The sequence below is a fragment of the Chiloscyllium punctatum genome, chromosome 40 (genome assembly GCF_047496795.1).
Source record: "Chiloscyllium punctatum isolate Juve2018m chromosome 40, sChiPun1.3, whole genome shotgun sequence".
Taxonomy (NCBI): Eukaryota; Metazoa; Chordata; class Chondrichthyes; order Orectolobiformes; family Hemiscylliidae; genus Chiloscyllium; species Chiloscyllium punctatum.
Window position 1 is genome coordinate 35,367,093 of NC_092778.1, and position 19,805 is coordinate 35,386,897.

Consider the following 19,805-nt stretch of genomic DNA (forward strand, 5'->3'; position numbering starts at 1 on the left):
TGTTCCAATTCTAATTTCTAACCTGTGAGTAGTTTTCCCTAAATAAAGCTTTTTTTTTGGAAAGCATGAGAAGAAAAGCTCTTGGCAAAATTAACAAATCCAAGCCAACAGTTAGGAGAATGTTAACATTTTAAAATAAACCTTTTAGAAGTATTAGGTGGTTACCAACAACCAATTTAATAGATTAATTATAGCATGCTCGTCAAAGTTATCATTTTGCAGTAATAGTGATTCGTAAGCATCCCTTTAACGTTCATGAACGTTTTTAGTAAATATCATGGATTCGTGATAGATAAAGGTAATTATAGTTTGTGTTAGAAGCAGTCTTGGTGTAAATATTATCATTGTGCAATTTGCATTATTAATATATCATTCAAATATCTGTAACATGGTGTTAAAAGACTTACCATAGAGCATTAATAAATAGAAACAGTGTAATTGTACAGTCTCATTGTATCCGTGGAGAGAGAAAGAGTTATCGTTTCGAATCCAAAGACAACTCCGGAACTATCACATTAAAATAAAATAAATATCCGCAGATACTGAACATGTGAAACAAAATCAAAAGGTCTGGTAATGTCTGTGGAGACAGAAAGAGTCTGAAGTCTAGCACCCATTCAGAACTGATTGTAGTGAGGAAAAGGTGGTATATGTGCTGATGATGGGGGCGATGGAAGGAATAAGCAGAAATATGAAACTGGGAGAGATATTAATAAAACACAACTGTAGTGTTGGACATCTGAAACAAAAATTAGAAGTGGATGTTCTGAAAAAGGGTTACTGGGATCGAGTTAAATATCACACACCAGGCTATAGGTTTATTTAGAAACACAAGTTTTCAGAGCGCTGCTCCTTCATCAGGTGCTGGTCAACATGCGGTGCATGCCGGGAGGTGTAGTGGTCTTGGGCGGTGAGGGGTGGAAGCAATGTATGCCGGGAAGTGGGGATGCGGTGCATGCCGGGAGGTGTGGCGTCCAACTCCAGGCAGGTTGGGGCTGGCAATGCGGTGCATGCCGGGAGGAGTGGCGGCGGTAGTGATGCGGTGCATGCCGGGAGGAGTGGCGGCGGTAGTGATGCGGTGCATGCCGGGAGGAGTGGCGGAGGGTGGGGTCGCGATGCGGTGCATGCCAGGAGGTGTGGCGACGGGGGCGGTGGAGAATGCGGTGGGAGGTCGCTGACAATGGCGGCGGTGAGTGGTTCGTTGCCGGAGCTCTCGGAAAACTTTAACGGTTCCCTGTGCCGGAAATGTTCTGGTTTGGAGCGCGCGGCTACTGCCGCTAAGTGGGTCCGTCTGAATGTCGGCGGCACCCGGTTCCTGAGCACCCGCCAGACTCTCTGCCGCGACCCCAAGTCATTCCTGTATCGACTGTGTCAAGCCGACCCCGACCTGGATTCTGACAAGGTACTGGGGAAGAAAGGGATGGACTGAGACTATGGGGATGGTGGGTGAGGAAGACCCTGAATTTTGGGCAGAGATTGGTCCCAGATAGAATATACTGATTTTAAAAAAGACATTCCTTAAACTTTCACCTAAAATGAGGGGTGTTTCAGTAATCTGGGGATTTATAAATGCTGTTAAAATCCCAAAACACCACCAACAATGAAGAAATTTTGATTGTGCTTATGTGCACCGGTTTTTGTATTCCTGTCAATTGTTACTGTGTTGTATGTGCAAACGATTCGTTGCAACTTGTGAGATCAGCCATCACTCCATGTCAATAAGGGAATTCAATTTCTAATTCAGAACGTAGGAATTCTTAATGTGTGTGATTGATGGAAAATAATTTTTAGGAAAGGGCGTACCTGCAGGATTAATATTGTCTGTAGACATTGAGAACCCTCTCTCTTGACGAGCCACAACATTAATCAATTGTTTAGTTTTTGATGTTATCAGTTTGCACTTTAAGGTATCTAGCATGACTACAAGCCATACAAAATACACAATTGAAAGAAATTTAGTTTAAAATGCTCCAGAATTTACCAAAAGTTTATTTCTCATAAAACATTCCCACTTTCTCCCACCAGATATTAACTGTGTGTAGTTTTCTACTGTTGTGCATGAGTTTGTGCTGGATATTACTTTTATCACTCATTTCAGTGAATATGGTGAATTGCCTTGGCTGGTATTGCAGTACAGCCCACTTACTGTAGTTTGTTTTGATTTGGGGCTTGAGCAAGCACGCTGCTGGAGAGATTCTGTAATCTGTCACAATCCTGTGCTATTTTAGCATGCAGACTAAGAAGGTTTGTCTTGAATGTAATAATCTGTAAAAATGCATTCAAGTCAGCAATTTCATTTTGCATGATGACTTCCCTAGAGAATAGATATCCATATAGCCAGGACTATCCTGAGCTCAGTCCCTGCCCTGTACTGTACTTAGTTACTGATAACAAATGAGATGTTGCAATTATCTTTGCTGCAGCAGAATATTCTGCAGCATCTGTATAGGATGGTATGAGCTGAACTGGGAAGACTGGACTTAGTTCTGATATCTGACAGCAATGACCATTTATTACTCACTTTTCAGATGCAAGTCAAGGGCCATGTTGGTACTGTACTCCATGATAAGTTGATATCTTTCACATGCAATAGTGGTAATTATTCTGAGTTTACATATTTAATGTAATTTGCGTTTAACTGAATTTGGTTGAATTTCACGACTGCATTTTTGGTGTGTCTGGAAGCATGTCATTTTACCATGTTAAAGGAGCGGTATAGTTGATTGCAGTGCTCAGTATCTTGTAAATCAATCCTGAGCACAGCTACACTTGAAGCTATTTTTCCATTGATTTTGTTTTATTGTGGATTGTGCATTGAATACTTGTCTGCTGACCAATCTTTCACACTCTGGAATGATGTCTGTGCTGTCTCCTGATAAACTTCTGTAACCTGAGATGCTATGAAACAGATTTTTTTAGGGGTGCATTTGTATTAGCAGCTAAATGATGAGAAGTTGAGATGAGCCATCGTTACAGATGTTTGAACCGATGTTCCATAAACACCAATGTTTACAATCTTTCAATCGACAATCTTTCAGTCTCATCTCTGCTTTTCTCCCTGTCGGTAGTAATTATGTTGTATTGCATCCAATAGTGCAGGTAGACGCGAGCTTGTAGAAGCTGAATTTCTGGGTCCATTTACCCATGATCTCGAGAGACCAGTGAAACCGTAATGCGAAAGGTAAAATATAGCTGGAATATTAGTCAACCTAATGGGTGGCACAGTGGTTAGCACTGCTGCCTCGCAGCGTCAGAGACCCGCCTCAGGCAACTGACTGTGGATTTTGAACGTTCTCCCCGTGTCTACGTGGGTTTCCTCCAGGTGCTCCCTCCCACAGTCCAAAAATGTGCAGGTTAGGTGAGTTGGCCGTGCTAAATTGCCCTTAGTGTTAGGTGAAGGGGTAAATGTAGGGGAATGGGTCTGGGTGGGTTGCGCTTCGGCGGGTCGGTGTGGACTTGTTGGGCCGAAGGGCCTGTTTCCACACTGGGTAATCTTAATAAAGTAGATGACAGCCATTTATTCTGGTTCATTGGTCAACCCATTGCCTCAAACAATCAGAGTCAACCTGGCAATTAGCTGTCAATCATTATTAACTGCCATATTCTTCATAAAACTGATGAAGGGCTTTTACCCAAAACATTTTCCTGCTCCTCGGATGCTGCCTGACCTGTGCTTTTCCCGCACCACCCTAATCCATATTCTTCATGGCGTTGCATCTACAAATCAGAGTCCACTTGCCAACCAAATCAGCGCACTTTTCAGATAGTATAAATGTTGCTTTCCCTTTGCATTAGTATTCGTACAAATTGTTCTCACATGGGACAAAAACTTTCGTCAAAATGTCTTCATTTTTAGCAATACTAAGGGTGAAATTAGTGATCATTAGCTATATGTAACTTCCTTAACAATCTAACCTACATTTTATAAGTAGTGTCATCTTACTCCTGCCTCAGTCGAAGCAAAACGCTCAGACAGTATAGTTTTGCCTCCATCTTTATTCCGGGCCCTGGAGGGAGAGAGAACGATCACCCATGTGCACAGAGACATAAGTTCTCGGTCTTCTCTAGAACAGTTTCTTAATAAATTATATAGTCATTTACAGGGAGGAGCATCCAGATAAGGCAAAGTACATATTGATTGGATGACCATTACAATCGGTGAGTGTCAATAGCAAAGATTAAGCCATCTGGTGTTACACAATGAATGCTCTTAACCTTAAATGACTTCATGTCATAAATACTTTTCACCTTGTTAAACTGACCTTATATACTGAATGCGTCCAATATTGTTAAATGGCTCTACAAAATGAATGCTTTTCCACCTTGTTAACCCATTACCATTGCCTCCGAAACCCCATTGTTAACTGCAAGTTATCTAATCTGAGTCATACTCAGCTGAACCTCTTGTTTCTCAAACCTTAACTCTTTCCCTACCTGCTCACACCCAATACACATTCTCATTAATTATTCACTTCAGTTGTGTGGACTTCTCAAATCAAGTTTTATAACCATCACAATGCGTTGAGCTGTTTCAGTCATCCTCGTGTTGTTATGTTTAATTAGTTTGATTTCCATTTGAAAACTCTAATCAGATGGGAACAGAAGCCCACAGAATATGGCATTTTACCCACCCAAATTTTACCTTTAATTTCATTCATTTGTCGAGTGACAATACATCTATCCCGTTAAGCGCTGTAGTTTCAACTGATGTTTGTAGCTGTCCTTATGTCAGAGAGGCTGCCAAGTTTTTCAGCATGGTTGATATATTGCATGTGCTTACACAATGAACACCATTTTGATTTCTGAAGAGTGAAATTCCCGCAAGTTTTAAAACAAAAAGTGCTTTCATCAAAAGATCTTTTGCTGATGCAAGGCAAGTAAATTTGTGATAACTCATCAAGACGCCTGACTGAAATTTCATTGCTAGTATTACCTGTTGTACTGGAACTTGTGTTCTAAACACTATGCCAAACAAGAAATGTATCAGATAACACCTTTGTTTAATGCTAAGAAGGAAATGGGAAACCTGAAGCAAGAGAGTTAAGCTAAAGGTGGCACAGTGGTTAGCACTGCTGCCACACAGTGCCATGGTCCCAGGTTCAATTCCAGCCTCGGGAGACTGTCTGTATGGAGTTTGCACATTCTCCCAGTGTCTGTGTGGGTTTTCTCCAGGTGCTCTGGTTTCCTCCCATAGTCACAAAGATGTGCAGGTCAGGTGAGTTGGCCATAGTGTTAGGTGCATTAGTCAGAGGGAAATGGGTCTGGGTGGGTTACTCTTCAGAGGGTTGGTGTGGACTGGTTAAGCCGAAGGGCCTGTTTCCACACTGTAGGGAATCTAATCAAAAGCTAAGTCCGAAAGATGAAATGGCAACTCAATGATTTTGGGGAGGAGCACAAAGCATTGCCGTGTAGTGATAGAAATGATGAAGCACTGGAGAATTACTAAGACAGAATTTATCGTATTTGAGTTACAAGCCCACTCTGCTGCCATCCTGTACATGCTTAATGTCAATCTGCTGAGTGAACTATCTGATTGTGAGTCAGTTGTATGTTTTAGAACATATTGATGTTTCATTCCTAAAACTAAATGCTTGCAACAAATATTTTCTTTATTTGAAAAGTTTAAAGTTTGCTTGGTCTATTTGTTTCCATACTTAATGTGATGTTTGAAGTCACATGTTTAATTTATTTTGTTAAAGCGACATTACCAAGCTCATACATTCTGATTAGTAGCCAAGCTGCAACACTGCAGGAGGCATCTATTTAATGGAAAACATATACAGGCCAGCTAGAATTCAGGTGGTTTGACAATGTTCAATGAATGTCATTTACCAGTCATTGAAGCAGGGGTATAATTGCAATGCGCAATAAGAATAAAAGGAGAAAGGGACAATAAACTTCATCGCTTATAACCAGGTTTGCATTTTGGATGAGTTGATCCTTTGGAATGTAGGAGACCAAGGATATTATATCAACAGTAAACGGTCTTTTAGAATTTCTGCCTGTGTTGTAGTTGGTCCTTATAGGATCACTACCCATGCATTTTCTTGAGCAACATTATGGATGAGAGGAAAAATTCAGTTTGGAAATAACTTTTTTTTTTGTCTCTGAGAGTTCATGCAAGTGCTTCACTGAAATCATTCTTGATGTAGTCATTGAGGACTACAGTAGAGAAAAAAAGGCCCTTCTGTCCGTTGAGCCTGCGCCAGTCAAAAACAACCATTTAACTATTCTAATTCTATTTTATGGCAGTGGCTCAGAGCCTTGCATGCCTTGGCAACACAGGTAGACATCTAAGTGCTACTTGAATGTTATGAGGGTTTCTGCTTCTACCACTCTTAGAGGCAGTGAGTTCCAGATTCCCTTCACCTTAAACCTGTGCCTCCCCCACCCACCTTGATTTCTCCACCAAGGGGAACAAATTTGCTTCCTGTCCACACTGTCTGTGCCCCTTTATAATTTAATGCCTTTCAATCATGTCCCCACACTCTGTCCTACTCCCAGGGAATCAATGTCACTCTATCCAATCTCTCTTCAAAACTAAAACTCTCCACACACAGGTAACATCTTGGTAAATCCTCTTTGAACCTTTTCTGGTGCAATCACATCTTTCCTAGAATGTAGATTTCAGAACTGCACACAATACGCTTGCTGTGACCTAACTCAATTTTGTACAGTTTAAGCATAGCCTCCTTGCACTTAAATTCTCTGCCTTAGCTAATAAAGGCAAGTTTATCTCATGCCTTCTTATCCACTTTATCTACCTGCAATCTTAAGGGACCTCTGGACATGAATACCGTAGTACTTCTGATCCTCAGTATTTCCCAAGATCTTATTCCCTTTCATGTTTGTCTTGCTCAGGTTTTCTTTTACAGGATTAAAAATAATGTTTGTTTAATCTGGAGAGTACATGAAGCAGCATGTGCTATAGGACTATAAATGGGTATCTGAATTTGAATGCATGCAGCAAGCAGGAAATCCTGCCCCTCTGTGAGCTGTGGAGTCCACAAATTCCTTCCTCAATCCCTTTTTTTCTTTGCTGATGAAGAAGTTGCAATAGAAACCAACCATATTTACAAAAAAAAAACTTTCTTAGACTTTGTGGAAGGTTGGGAAGATGTAGTTTAAGAGCAAGACATAGAACAAGTCAGTTATAAAAAAAAAAATCAGTTCTGTTGTGGCGAACATTTAGAACAGATTGGATTAGGAAAAGAAAAATGTTTTGGCTGCTGGAAATACTTGGGAAAGACCGCATCTGCAGAGAGAGAGAAAAGCATTAATGTTTCGGCCTTTGGATTCAGCACTGATGTCAGTACTTTGAGATCATAACTACTATATAACTACTTTTTTGACAGCAAGTTGATGTCATAATTCTCTCTTTTATTTCCACCATAAATCTTTGTATGACATCATTGTCAGCCCTTTTGGTCATTGAAGTAATTTCTGCCTTTTGCAGATCTTACCATCATTCTTCCTCTCTCTTTCCACTTCTGTTCGTTCTTAAAGTTGTTTCTCCTTTATATTTTGCCTGTTAAGGGAGAATTATCACTAGACTATTAGCAAACGTAGTAGGACCCGGGTTTGAATTTCACCATGGCAATTGGTGGAATTGGTATTCAAGAAGAAATATCCGGAATTAAAAATCTGGTGACCATGACTGTTGGAAAAACCCATCTAAATCACAAATGCCCTTCAGGAAAGGGAATCTCTGGTAGTCTGGCCTATATGTGACTGCAGACCCACAGAAATGTGATTGACTCTCAGTTGTCCTCTGAAATGACCTGGCAAGCCAATCAGATGTATCAATCAAGTTGAAATCTAAACAGAGAAACCAGATGGACCACCTAGCATCAATCTAGGCACCAGTAAAGACAATGGTGGAAACAGCACTGTTGACCCTGCAAAAGTCCTCCTTACCAACTCATGGTGACAAAATTTGGAAGAGCTGTCTCTCAGGCTAATCAAGCAACAGCCTGACGTAGTCATAGACACAGAATCATGCTTCACAGAAAACTTTGCAGACAATGGCATCATCGTTGAATATATTCTTTCCCACCAGCGGAGGCGGTAGCACAGTGGTATACAGTCAGGAAGGAGTTTCTCCGCATTGACTCGATCTCTTGTGGCTTCAGGTTAAACGTGGGCAAGGAAGCCACCTGCTGATTACCACATACTGTCCTCACTTTGCTGAAGAGCCAGTATACCCGTATGTTGAGCAGCACTTGGCAGTACTGAGAGTGGCAAGAGTGCAGAACGAACTCTGGGGCATTTCAATGTCCACTACCAAGAGTGTCTTGGCAGCAGCACCACTGATCAAGCTGGTCAAGTCCTAAAATATATTGCTGCAATACTGGTTCTGCAGCAAGTGGTGAGGGAACCATCAAGAGGGAAAAACATATTTGACCTCATCCTAACCAATCTGCTGAATGCAGATGCACCTGTGCATGAAAGTATCAGAAAGAGTGACCACCGCACAGTCCTTGTGGAGACGAAATCCCACCGTCACATTGAGAATACCCTCCGTCATGTTGTGTGGACCACATTAGGGCAAATGTTGTGCAGATCTAGCAGGTCAAGACTGGACATCCAGGAAGCACGCTGGGCTATCAGCAGCAGCAGAACTATATGCCAGCACAATCTGCAACCCCATGGCCTAACATATTCCCACTCAGCCATTGCCATCCAGCCAGGGAATCAGCCAATGCTCAATGAAGAGTGCAGGACGACATGTCAGAAGCAACACCAAGCAAACATATTTGTATTTCAATCAGCATAAGCAGCAAGTGACCCCACAACAAATGGATCACATCTAAGTTCTGCTTCAACCAGTTGTGAATTGTGGACATTTGAACAACTTACTTGGTGGAGGCGACTCCACTGGTATCCACATCCTCAGTTAGGGAATAGCACAGCGCTTCAGTGCAAAAGGTAAGACTGAAGCATTTGCATTTTCAGCCAAAAATGCTGATCCATCTTAGCCTCCTTAAGTGGTCCCCAGCATCACAGATACCAATCTTCAGCCAATTTGATTTACTCCACTTGATGTCAAGATACAGTTGGCGGCACTAGCTAGTGCAAAGGCTCTGACCCTGACAACATTCTGACAATAGTCCTGAACACTTGTGCTTCAGATCTTGCAACTCTTTTGGTCAAGCTATTTCAGTGCAGTTTCAACACTGGCATCTGCCCAACAATGTGGAAAATTGCCCAGGTATGTCCTGTACACAAAAAGACAGACACATCCAACCTGGCCAAGTAACTGCCAGATCAACCTACTCTTGATGATCAATAAAGTAATGGAAGGCATCAGCAACAGTGCTATCAAGCAGCACCTGTCAGCAATTACCTGCTCAGTGATGCCCTGTTTGGGTTCTGCCAGGGCCACTCACCTCCTAGCCTCCTTGCATTCTTGGTTCAAACATGGACAAAAGAGTTGAATTCCAGCGATTGAGGTGAGAGTGATAGCCCTTGAATTAAGGCTACATTTGACAGTGTGGCATCAAGGAGGCCTAGCAAAACTGTAATCAGTAGGTATTGGGACAGACTGTCCATTGGTTGGAGTCAGACCTGGCACACAGTAAAATGGTTGTAGTTTTTGGAGGTCAATCATTTCAGTTCCAGGACATCTCTGCAGGAGTTCCTCAGGGTAGTCCCATAGGCCCAACTATCTTCAGTTCATCATAACCTTCCCTCCATCGTAAGGTCAGAAGTAGGGATGTTTGAAGTGTAATCAATTCAGGTGTGGGGAGGCGATGGCCTAGTGGTATTACTGCTTGACTATTATTCCAGAAACCCAGAATAATGTTCTGTGGACCTGTGTTTGAATCCAGACATGGCAGATGTAGAATTTGAATTCAATTTTTTAAAAATCTGCAATTAAGAGCTGACTGATAGCCGTGAGAGTGTTGTCAATTGTCAGAAAAACCTGTCTGGTTCACTAATGTTCTTTAGAGAAGGAAATCTGCCATCTTTACCTGGTCTGGCCTACATGTGAATCCACAGACACTGCAATGTGGTTGACTCACAAGTGCCCTCTGAATGGCTTAGCAAGCATCAATTTCTAGAAAGCCACGACAAAGAAATGAAACCTGACAGACTACCTGGAATCGACCTTGAAATCGGAAAAGACAACAGCATAAACCACCCTGTTAACCTTGCAGAGTCCTCCTTACCAACATCTGGGGGCTAGTGCCGAAACTGGGAGAGCAGTCTCCGACTAGTCACGCAACAGTCTGACGTAGTCATTCTTATGGAATCATACCTTGACAGATAACACCCCACACACCATCATTACCATCCTTAGATATGTCCTGTCCCACTGGCAGGACAGACTCAGCAGACCCAGTGGCGGCACTGTGGTATACAGTCCAGAAGGAGTTTCCCTGCGAGTCCTTGACATCAACTCAGGACCCCTTGGAGTCTCATGGCTTCAGGTTAAACATGGGTAAGGAAGTGACTTGTTACCACATATTGTCCTCCTTCAGCTGATGAATCAGTACTCCATGTTGAACAACACTTGGAGCAAGCACTGAACGTGGTAGGGGTGCAAAATGTACTGTGGTTGGGGATTTCAATGTCCACCACCAAGAATGGCTAGGCAACAGCATTACTGATCGAGCTAGTCGGGTCCTAGAGGATATAACTGCTAGACTGAGTCTGCAGCAGGTGGTGAGGAGAAAACATACCTGACCTCATCTTAACTAATCTGCTAGCTGCAGAAATATCAGTCCATGACAGTATAGGTAAGAGTGACCATTGCACTGTCCTTGTGGAGATAAAGTCCTGCCTCCACTGTCACCATGCTAAGTGGGACAGACTTCAAACCAATCTAGCAGCTCAAGACTGGGCATGCATGAGGTACTGTGGGCTATCAACAATCTGCAACCTCATGGCCTTGCATCTCCCTCACTTAACCATTATCAACAAGCTAGGGGATTATCCCTGGTTCAATGGAAAGTGGAGGAGGGCATGCCAAGAGCAGCATCAGGCATACCTAAAAATGAGGTGTCAACTTGGTGAAGCCACCAAACAACAGGATTACTTGTGTGCTGAACGGCATAAACAGCAAGTGATAGACAAACCTAAGCGATTTCATAACCAACGGATCAGATCTAAGCTCTGCCATCCTTCCACATCCAATGTGAATGGTGGTAGACAATTAAACAACTCACTGGAGGAGGAGGTACCACAAATATCCCCACCTTCAAAGATGGAGGAGCTCAGCATATCAGGGCAACAGATAAGGCTGATGCATTTGCAGCAATTTTCAGTCAGAAGTATCGAGTGGATGATCCATCTCTAGCTCCTTCAGTGGTCCCCAGCATCACAGATATTATTCTCCAGCCAATTTGATTCACTCCATGTGATATCAAGAAACGTCTAGAGGCAATGGATACTGCAAAGGCAATGAGCCCTGATAACATTCTGGCAATAATACTGAAGGCGTGTGTTCCAGAACTTGCCGACCCCCTAGCCAAGCTCTTCCAGTACAGTTACAACACTGGCATTTACCTGACAATGTGGAAAATTGCCCTGGTATGTCCTATACACAAAGCGGGACAAATCCAATCCGGCCAATTATCACCTAATCCGTCTTCTCTCCATTATTAGTAAAGTGAAGGGGTCATCAATAGTGCTATCAAGCAGCACTTACCTGCTCAGTGACACCCAGTGCAGGTTCTGCCAGGGTCACTCAGTTCCTGATCTCATTGCAGCCTTGATTCAAATGTGGACAAATTAGCTGAATTCCAGAAATAAGATGATAGTGACAGCCCTTGACATCACGGCTGCATTTGATTGAGTATGTCATCAAGGAGCCCTGGCAAAACTGGAATAAGTGGGTAACGGGGGCAAGCTCTCCACTGGTTAGTGTCATACCTGGTACAAAGGAACGTGGCTGTAGTTGTGGACAGTCAGTTATCTCAGCTCCAGGACATCACTGCAGGGGTCCCTCAGGATTGTGACCTAGGCCCAACAATCTTCAGCTGCTTCATCAATGACCCTCCCTCTGTCAGAAGGTCAAATGTGGGGATGTCCATTGTACAATCATTAATGTTCAGCACCATTCGTGATTCCTCAGATACTGAAGCAGTTCATGCCCAACTTGTCAGATTTGGGCTGACAAGTGGCAAGTAACATTCATGCCACACAAATGCCAGACAATGGCCATCACCAATAAGGGACACTCTAACTACCACCCCTTGACATTCAATGGTATTGCCATCACTGAATCTCCCACTGTCCATGTCCTTGTGGTTACCATTGACCAGAAACTCAACTGGACTCAACACATAAACGCAGTGGCTACAAGAGCAGGTCAGATTCCGGGTATACTGTGGCTAGTATCTCACCTTGTGACCTCTCAAAGTCTATCCCCCATCTCCATGACACAAGTCAGGAGTGTGATGGAATCCTCCCCACTTGTCTGGATAAGTGCAGCTCCAATAACACTAAAGAACAAAGCAACCTGCTTCATTGGCACCATACCTACAAACATTCATTCCCTCCACCACCAGTGCTCAGTAACAGCAGTGTGCACTATTTAAAAGATACCCTGCAGAAATTCACCAAAGATCCTGAGACTGCACCTTCCAAACCCCACAACCACTTCCACCTTGAAGGACAAGGGCAGCAGGAACTTGGGAACACTACCACCTGCACGTTCACCTCCAAACCACTCACCACCCTGACTTGGAAATGTACCACTGTTACTTTACAGTTGTTGGGTTAAAATCCTGAAATTCCCCCTCTCCCGCCATTGTGGGTCAACCCACAGCAAGTGGACTGCAGCGATTCAAGAAGGCAGCTCACTATCACCTTCTCGAGGGCAAACAAAGATGGGCTATCAGTGCTGGTCTGCCAGCGATGCCTAAGTCCCACAAATGAATTTTTAAAAAATGGTCAGCACCATTCGCAATTCATCTGATAATGAAGCAGCCCATGTTAAAATACAGCCAGATCTGGACAATGTCCAGCCTTAAGCTGCAAAGTGTCGAGTAACATTGCCTGGACTTGCATGGCATGACCAAACCACCAAAAGACAATCTAACCACTGCCCCATGACATTCAATGGTGTTACCATCGCGAGGCTAGGAATATTGTGGTGAGTAACTCTCAACCTGACTCACCAAAAACTGTTCGTTATCTCCAAGACACAAGTCGGGAGTATGATGGGATCTGCAAGCTGCACGTCAGAAATTCACCAAAGATGCTTACAATCTTCCAAACCCATCACCACTTCCGTGTAGAATGACTAGAACAGCAGACATGGGATCACCACCACTACCATCTCACCAGCCTCCAAGTCACTTTCTATTCTGACTTGGAAATATATCACTGTTCCTTCAGTGTTGATGGGTCACAATCCTCGAAATCCCTCCCTAAGGGCATTGTGGATCAACCTACAGAAGGCAGCGTACCAATACCAAAAATGGACAGGTGATAAATGCTGGCTATTCAGTGACACCTGTGTCCCACAAGTGAATTTAATTAAACATTCTGACAAAGATTCATCAGGCCAAAGTGTTCTGTTTCTATTTGCAGAGTATCGCTAATGTTTCCTGCCTTGGAATAAGGAAGCTGTAAGTTGTGAATACAATAAGCTAGCTATCTGTCTACTACACTGGCTTGAAATTAACTTGCAAGCATGTTTAACTTCCTAGACATCTGGTTCCTTATTACGGCACAGTTGGAAATCCATGTAGGAAATACTATAAGTCCTTGCAATCTTTATTTAACAATTACCAATTTTTGATCCTTTTGTCACACATAAAGAGTAAGTCAAATGTGACTTTCCATATAAAAGGAAAGCTTCAATTCCAGATCATGACATTGAGCATGTGTATCAGGTATGAGCAGGTAGGGAAAGAGTTAATTTTTGAGTTGTATGAAACTAGGTTCAGCCGAGCATGACTCAGATCAGTTAACAATGGGTTAACAAGGTGGAAAAGCATTCATTATGTAGAGCCATTTGCCGGTATTGGAAGCATTCAGTATTATACGGTTAGTTTAACAAGGTGAAAAGTATTAATTACGTGAAGCTAGTTAAGGTTAAGAGCATTCATTGTGTAACACCAGATGGCTTAATCTTTGCTATTGACGCTCACTGATTGTAACGGTCACCAAATCAATATGTATGTTGCCTTATCTGGATGCTCCTCCATGTAAGCGTTTTGCTTCAACTGGGATGGGAAAATGGGATGACAACATAATTTGACTTAAGTCCTGGGAAGTGTTATAAGTGAGTTGCACTTATTGCTCTGTTAAAGGTTCCTTACCCTATGGTGAAAATTGTCTTCTGGAATATGATTCATCACTACCAACTATTTGGTGAATTGAACGTGTGGTAGAAATAATACACTTGAAGCTTGTGGCAAAGCAAGTGAGTAATGTGTAGAACTGGTACTAGTTCAAGCCTCTGATTAATATTCCTTCCTGATTGTAGGAGATTTTGGATCAAAGTTCAAATCATTTCATAATTTTTCAAAACTTACTTTTTCTTTTTATTTTGATGGTTGCCAACTGAAATCCTTCACTGCTAAGCGTAAGGAGAGCTAGGTCTGGAACTTTAGCAAGACAGGGTGAAGCTTAATTGAGGGCTACAGTATCCAGAAGAATGTAGACAAAATAATTATGCATCTTTGAAGCCCAGTGATTAACCAACCAGCTTCTGACATGATTTGTTCAGATTATATGCAGGCATAATTTTGACTATGCAGTTTTCAAATTAACACTCTTATTTCTGAAATGCAAAGTATTGTTTTTATGATGTGTAAAGAATGACCTCTGAACATCGTTATTCAATTTGGTCAGATAAGTGTTTGCCACCCTTTTTTGAAATGTTGTAACTGAGCTCTGTAATGGGTACATGCAGCTACATGTTAATGGGTATTTTGTGAGTATTATTCAGCTGTGAAAGACATCCGCCAGTGTAGTTAGGTTACAGCATCTGAAGAGAAATAGGCCACTTAAAGGCTACAGCCGTTAATTAGAGCTAAAGAGCTGAAAGACATAACAGGATTTTAATAAAATCAAAGCAGTGCAGGAGAGAAGTGAAGAAATGAGATAACATTGACCATGTACTTTGGTACAGCGCTTAAATGAAGAAATAGGTGGATTTTCCTTTGGGCAGTAGAAATAACAATATTTTCATTTGAAAATAAAAATGTGTAAATAGTTATTGCAGTGGCAAATAGGAAGAAGCTGAAAGTTATGCATGGAACACCTGTAAATTTAGTGCTCGGTTGAAATGTCAAAATGCTCACTTATTAAAAGGTTTGGGCTGGGAGAATGGATTCAGATTTGAAATTGAGGACACCAGGATTTCTCTGCCAGCAGTGTTCTGTTATGATTGTCTACCTCAGTGTCCCACAGACAGAGTTGTCTTCTACTGTAGAACAAATAGAGCCCTGAGTTTAAGGTCCTAAATTGCTGAAGTCAGTGCCCAGTTGGGGGCTGTATAAATGGAAATATAAAACGCTGTAGCTGGAACTTTTGTTAGCCTCTGGGTGACTGAAAATTGGGAAACAAACAATAGGACCGTGGACAGTGTGAAAGTTTCCCAACATAGCTGAGATTCTACTGAGTAGTGAACATGATGTGCTTAATTTAAAGGAAATACATCTCACAGTTTTTGCAGTACTTAATGGTGCTTTAGGAGATGAATGTAAAGGTCTTGCATTACCTTTTGTAAGGGTAGGTTGGTAGATGAAACAATTTGCAGTTGTTTGGTGCTAAATGTTTGTTATAAATATTGGATTTTATTTGGGAAATGTGAAGGCTGATGGATGGAAGATGAGAATGGAAATGAATCTGCTGAGGGATTCTCGAGTTATTGACTGTATGTTAACAAGGATGGATTACTGGTAGGAGTAATTGAAGACTAAAGAGTATTGGATATTGAAGAATATTGGTTGATGTGAAGTCTTTGATATTAGAATGACTATTCAGGCTTGAGGATTGTGAAGTGGTGCTTAATTCAATTCTGTGTCTAAGTATATTTGTGTGCATTTACCTTAATAGTAAGCTTGAGACATTTCAGGTTCTGCAAATCCAATATACAGCGTTAACCTGATTTTAACAACTTTTGGTTTTGCAGTTGGGATATTCTTGCATCTGGGAAGCCATTGTGAAATATTCCTGATGGCCCAGTGAAATGAGGATTAACCAAGACTGTTAAAAGCTGCTACTTGCCTGGTTAGGAGTGTGGTGGGAATTTTTTAGCCATTGAGTAGAATCTTGCTGAAACATTTTGGGCAACAATTGGGAGTCAGGCTACATGAGGCTTTGAATTTTACATATAAAATAGCTTACATTTTAGGAAAGACCTGTTTTCTGTGACTTTTTTTAGAGAAGTGTTAGCATTTTTTAGTTTAATTCCTCTTTGTAATCAGTTAGCTGATTTGTATCTTGCTGCTTTGTCATAGATTTTGCTTTTGAAGTTTCTTGCTATTCTTATGGCCTTGCTGTGTTAGTTTTGGCATTCTTTTCTCACTCAGTGGTGTCAAGTATTGATGCTTTGATGACCATCCCCATTTAACTAGTGACTTCTGTTGCGTGCATTTGAGAGAATTCTGGGTGAGATCCAAATAAAGTTTACTTTGGATACCTTCCGTAGTTAAATCCTGTCGCTGACTCCATTTGTTTTCATGAATGTTACTTGTAGTATTGGGGAGTATCAGTGTGTAAATGTTTTCACTCAGCTTTTAATAAAGGTTATTAGTATGATCAGCGAGGTAGATATTGTGTTTTTAAAATGTACATATCTAGTTAATTCCTGAAAATAGACTATTTCATCTGAGATGTGGCACATACAAAGATTAGAGAACTTGTAGTTCATTTCTATTTTATGGTATTTGTCTAAGTGGATGCATCCAGATACGCTTGGTCTGCTAAAAAGTGCAGATCACTGGTTTGTTGCAACAAGTATATTCATTGGATTAGTGGTGCTGGAAGAGCACAGCAGTTCAGGCAGCATCCAAGGAGCAGCGAAATCGACGTTTTGGGCAAAAGGGCTTTTGCCCGAAACGTCGATTTCACTGCTCCTTGGATGCTGCCTGAACTGCTGTGCTCTTCCAGCACCACTAATCCAGTATTTGCTTTCCAGCATCTGCAGTTATTGTTTTTACCAAGTATATTCATTGTACCAGCAGTCTGGCTTCCTTAACCTGAAAGAGTTCTTGGTCAGTAATTTGTATCACATTCGTCAGATCTTTTGATCAACTAACCTGGGAGTCAAAACCAAAACTTAGTTAGATACGAACATTCATATTCCGTGGTGAAGGTGCTCCAGGGAGGGAGTTACAGAACTTTGGCCCAACACTGAAGAAGGAAGTCATATGTTTCCAAGCTGAAATTATATATGTATTGGATAACTTGGTTCCCAAGAATCTGCTGTCTTTTGTCCATTTTAGTGGTAGAGATTATGGACTTGGACAATGCAAACAAAGCCTTGGCAAATTGCTGAAGGGAATCTTGTAGATGGAAAGCACTACAGCCACTATACTATATTCTGCTGGAGGAAATGAATGCTTAAAGTGGTGGGTCAGTGCTAATCAAATGGGCTGTTTTGTTCTGGGTATTGTCAAACTTATGTGCTATTGGAGCTGCAGACAAGTGGGAGATTATTTCATCATGCTGCTGGCATGCTTAAAGATGGTGGGACAAGGAAGTGGGATACTCTGTACAGATTTCTATTCTCAGCCTTTTTAGACAAAAGTGTTTGTAACTAGTCCGCAATGCTAAGCCCTGGTGTGTTAATAGTAATTCAATGTTAATTCAGTTGAATGTTATTTGTTGGGACAGCATTTCCTGGAATTTGTGACACACTATATCACATATTTATCAGCCCAACCTTAGTGTCTGGATCTTATTGCACATGAGCAAATAAAGGTGAAAACCTAGTGATGATATTGATAGACTATTAATGTCCAGGGTAATGCTCTGGACGAGGTTCAATTCCCGCTATGGCAAATGATGGAATTTGAATTCAATTCAAAAGAAATTTGGTTCACTCATGCCCTTTAGGAAAGGAAACTGCCATCTTGACTGGTCTGGCCTACATGTGACCCCAGACACTTAATGTGGTTGACTCTTAACTGTTCTCAGTGCAATTAGGCATGGGCACTAAATGCTGGCCAAGGCAGCGGTGTCCACATCCTGGGATAGAGGACCCAGGAATAAAAAGGACCATTTAATTATTTGAGAGGTTGCAAATGGAATTCAAAGCAGTAATCATCAAAGTTGTTTTTTCAAGCAGCTGAAGTTGATTACGTCCAGTACACCGTCATGCGGAACTCTTAAAGAACTGTGCTGGGTATGAAGTGATTAGCACTCAACACCCTCCATCATTGCGCTATGAATGATTCCAACCAGTGGAACTTCCCCCAGTTCTTATTGACTTCAGTTTTATAAGGGCTCCTTAATGCCGAATTCTGCGAACTGCAGTCATGACACCAAGGACGATTTGGATTGTTTGTCTATTTTTGGATCTAGTTTATAATGAGCTCATGTAATAAGGAGCCGCACTGTTCTGGCACGCCACAAATTGCACATCAATGTGTAGGTTTTTGCTGAGTACATGCTGCTTGATAACACTCAACAGCCCCTTCAATCACTCTTCTGATGATTCAGAGTAGAGTGATAGATGGAATTAAGAAGATTAAATTGATCCTGCTTTCTGCAGAAAGGGTGTGAGTGCCAGCTTCCTTGGTTAGGTTCCAATTTTTGCGCTGTATTGGAACAATTCAAACATATTTGGTATCTGAGGTGCCATCCCTGCTTAATGAATGATTGTTGGTCCCTATACGTTTTGCTTTTTTTTTTGTTACATTGGACCATTCATTCTCTAGAATTTAGCAGAAGAACTTTACAGCCTAATGTGCTGCTACCAAACCATGCAAACTGAGAAAGTCCAGAATTGTTAGCTGATCTCAAAATTGGAGGGCAATGCAGCAAAATCCTGTTCAGTGCCACGAGGAAGAGAAAAATCAGGTTGACTTTGATTAACTGTCATATTGAGTACTGTGAGAGGGTAACTGACAGATGGATTTGGTTCAGTAGTAGTACTACTCTTCCCTAAGGCCTCTTAAGAACATTAGAAATGGGAGCAGGAGTAGGCCAACAAACATTTACTTTTTCTTCATTTTCCTGTTCTCATCACAAAAACCATTGATTATCCGTGTTTCATTCTTGATGACTGAGCAGCCATAGGCAGTACTCAAAAGAAGTACAAAAGTATCCAACTTTGAGTGTTGAAATTTCGTAGTATTTCAGTACTAAACAATTGGCCACCTCATCTTCTAGATTTTGCATGACAAAAGATATAGCTTTGCACCATCCACCCTGTCAAGCCTTCTCCAGAATTTTGTCCATATCACTGAGATTGCATCTCATTCTTCTAACTTCTGAGAACTTGAGCCCATTCTCTTCAATATCTCATCAGAAATGCTTCTCTTTCAAGAAATCAATATTGTGAGCCTTTATGTATCCTCTTTAGGTAAAGAGACCAAAACTACGCACTACTCCATTTGAGGTCTCAAAACATTCCTTTCTAATTGCACCAGATTTATTTTCCATTGTATCATATACCAATTAAAATGATGCAATACTTGCTTTTCTAATTACTTTCTGTACTTCCATGCTGAGTTTGTGCTTTATGTGCAAGAACTACGAAATGTCTCTGAGTGCCAATATTTTAGTTGCTCACAGTTAGCTAAAGGAAAGTGGCTTATTTCATATTAAATCTACATTATATTCTACCACCATGTTCTTGTCCCCACTAATTTCCTTCAGAGCTGACTTGTTCC

General features: G+C 41.5%; 1 protein-coding gene across 1 annotated transcript in view; it reads left to right on the forward strand.

The window, feature by feature from the left end:
* The first annotated feature begins 1,165 nt into the window (after nt 1-1,165).
* The window catches only part of LOC140464459 (BTB/POZ domain-containing protein KCTD5-like), a 76,486-nt gene continuing 57,846 nt past the window's right edge, over nt 1,166-19,805 (forward strand). The window contains exon 1 of the mRNA XM_072559528.1: nt 1,166-1,402. Within this exon, the coding sequence (XP_072415629.1) occupies nt 1,181-1,402 (222 nt within the window). The 5' untranslated portion in view covers nt 1,166-1,180. The remainder of the gene's footprint in view (nt 1,403-19,805) is intronic.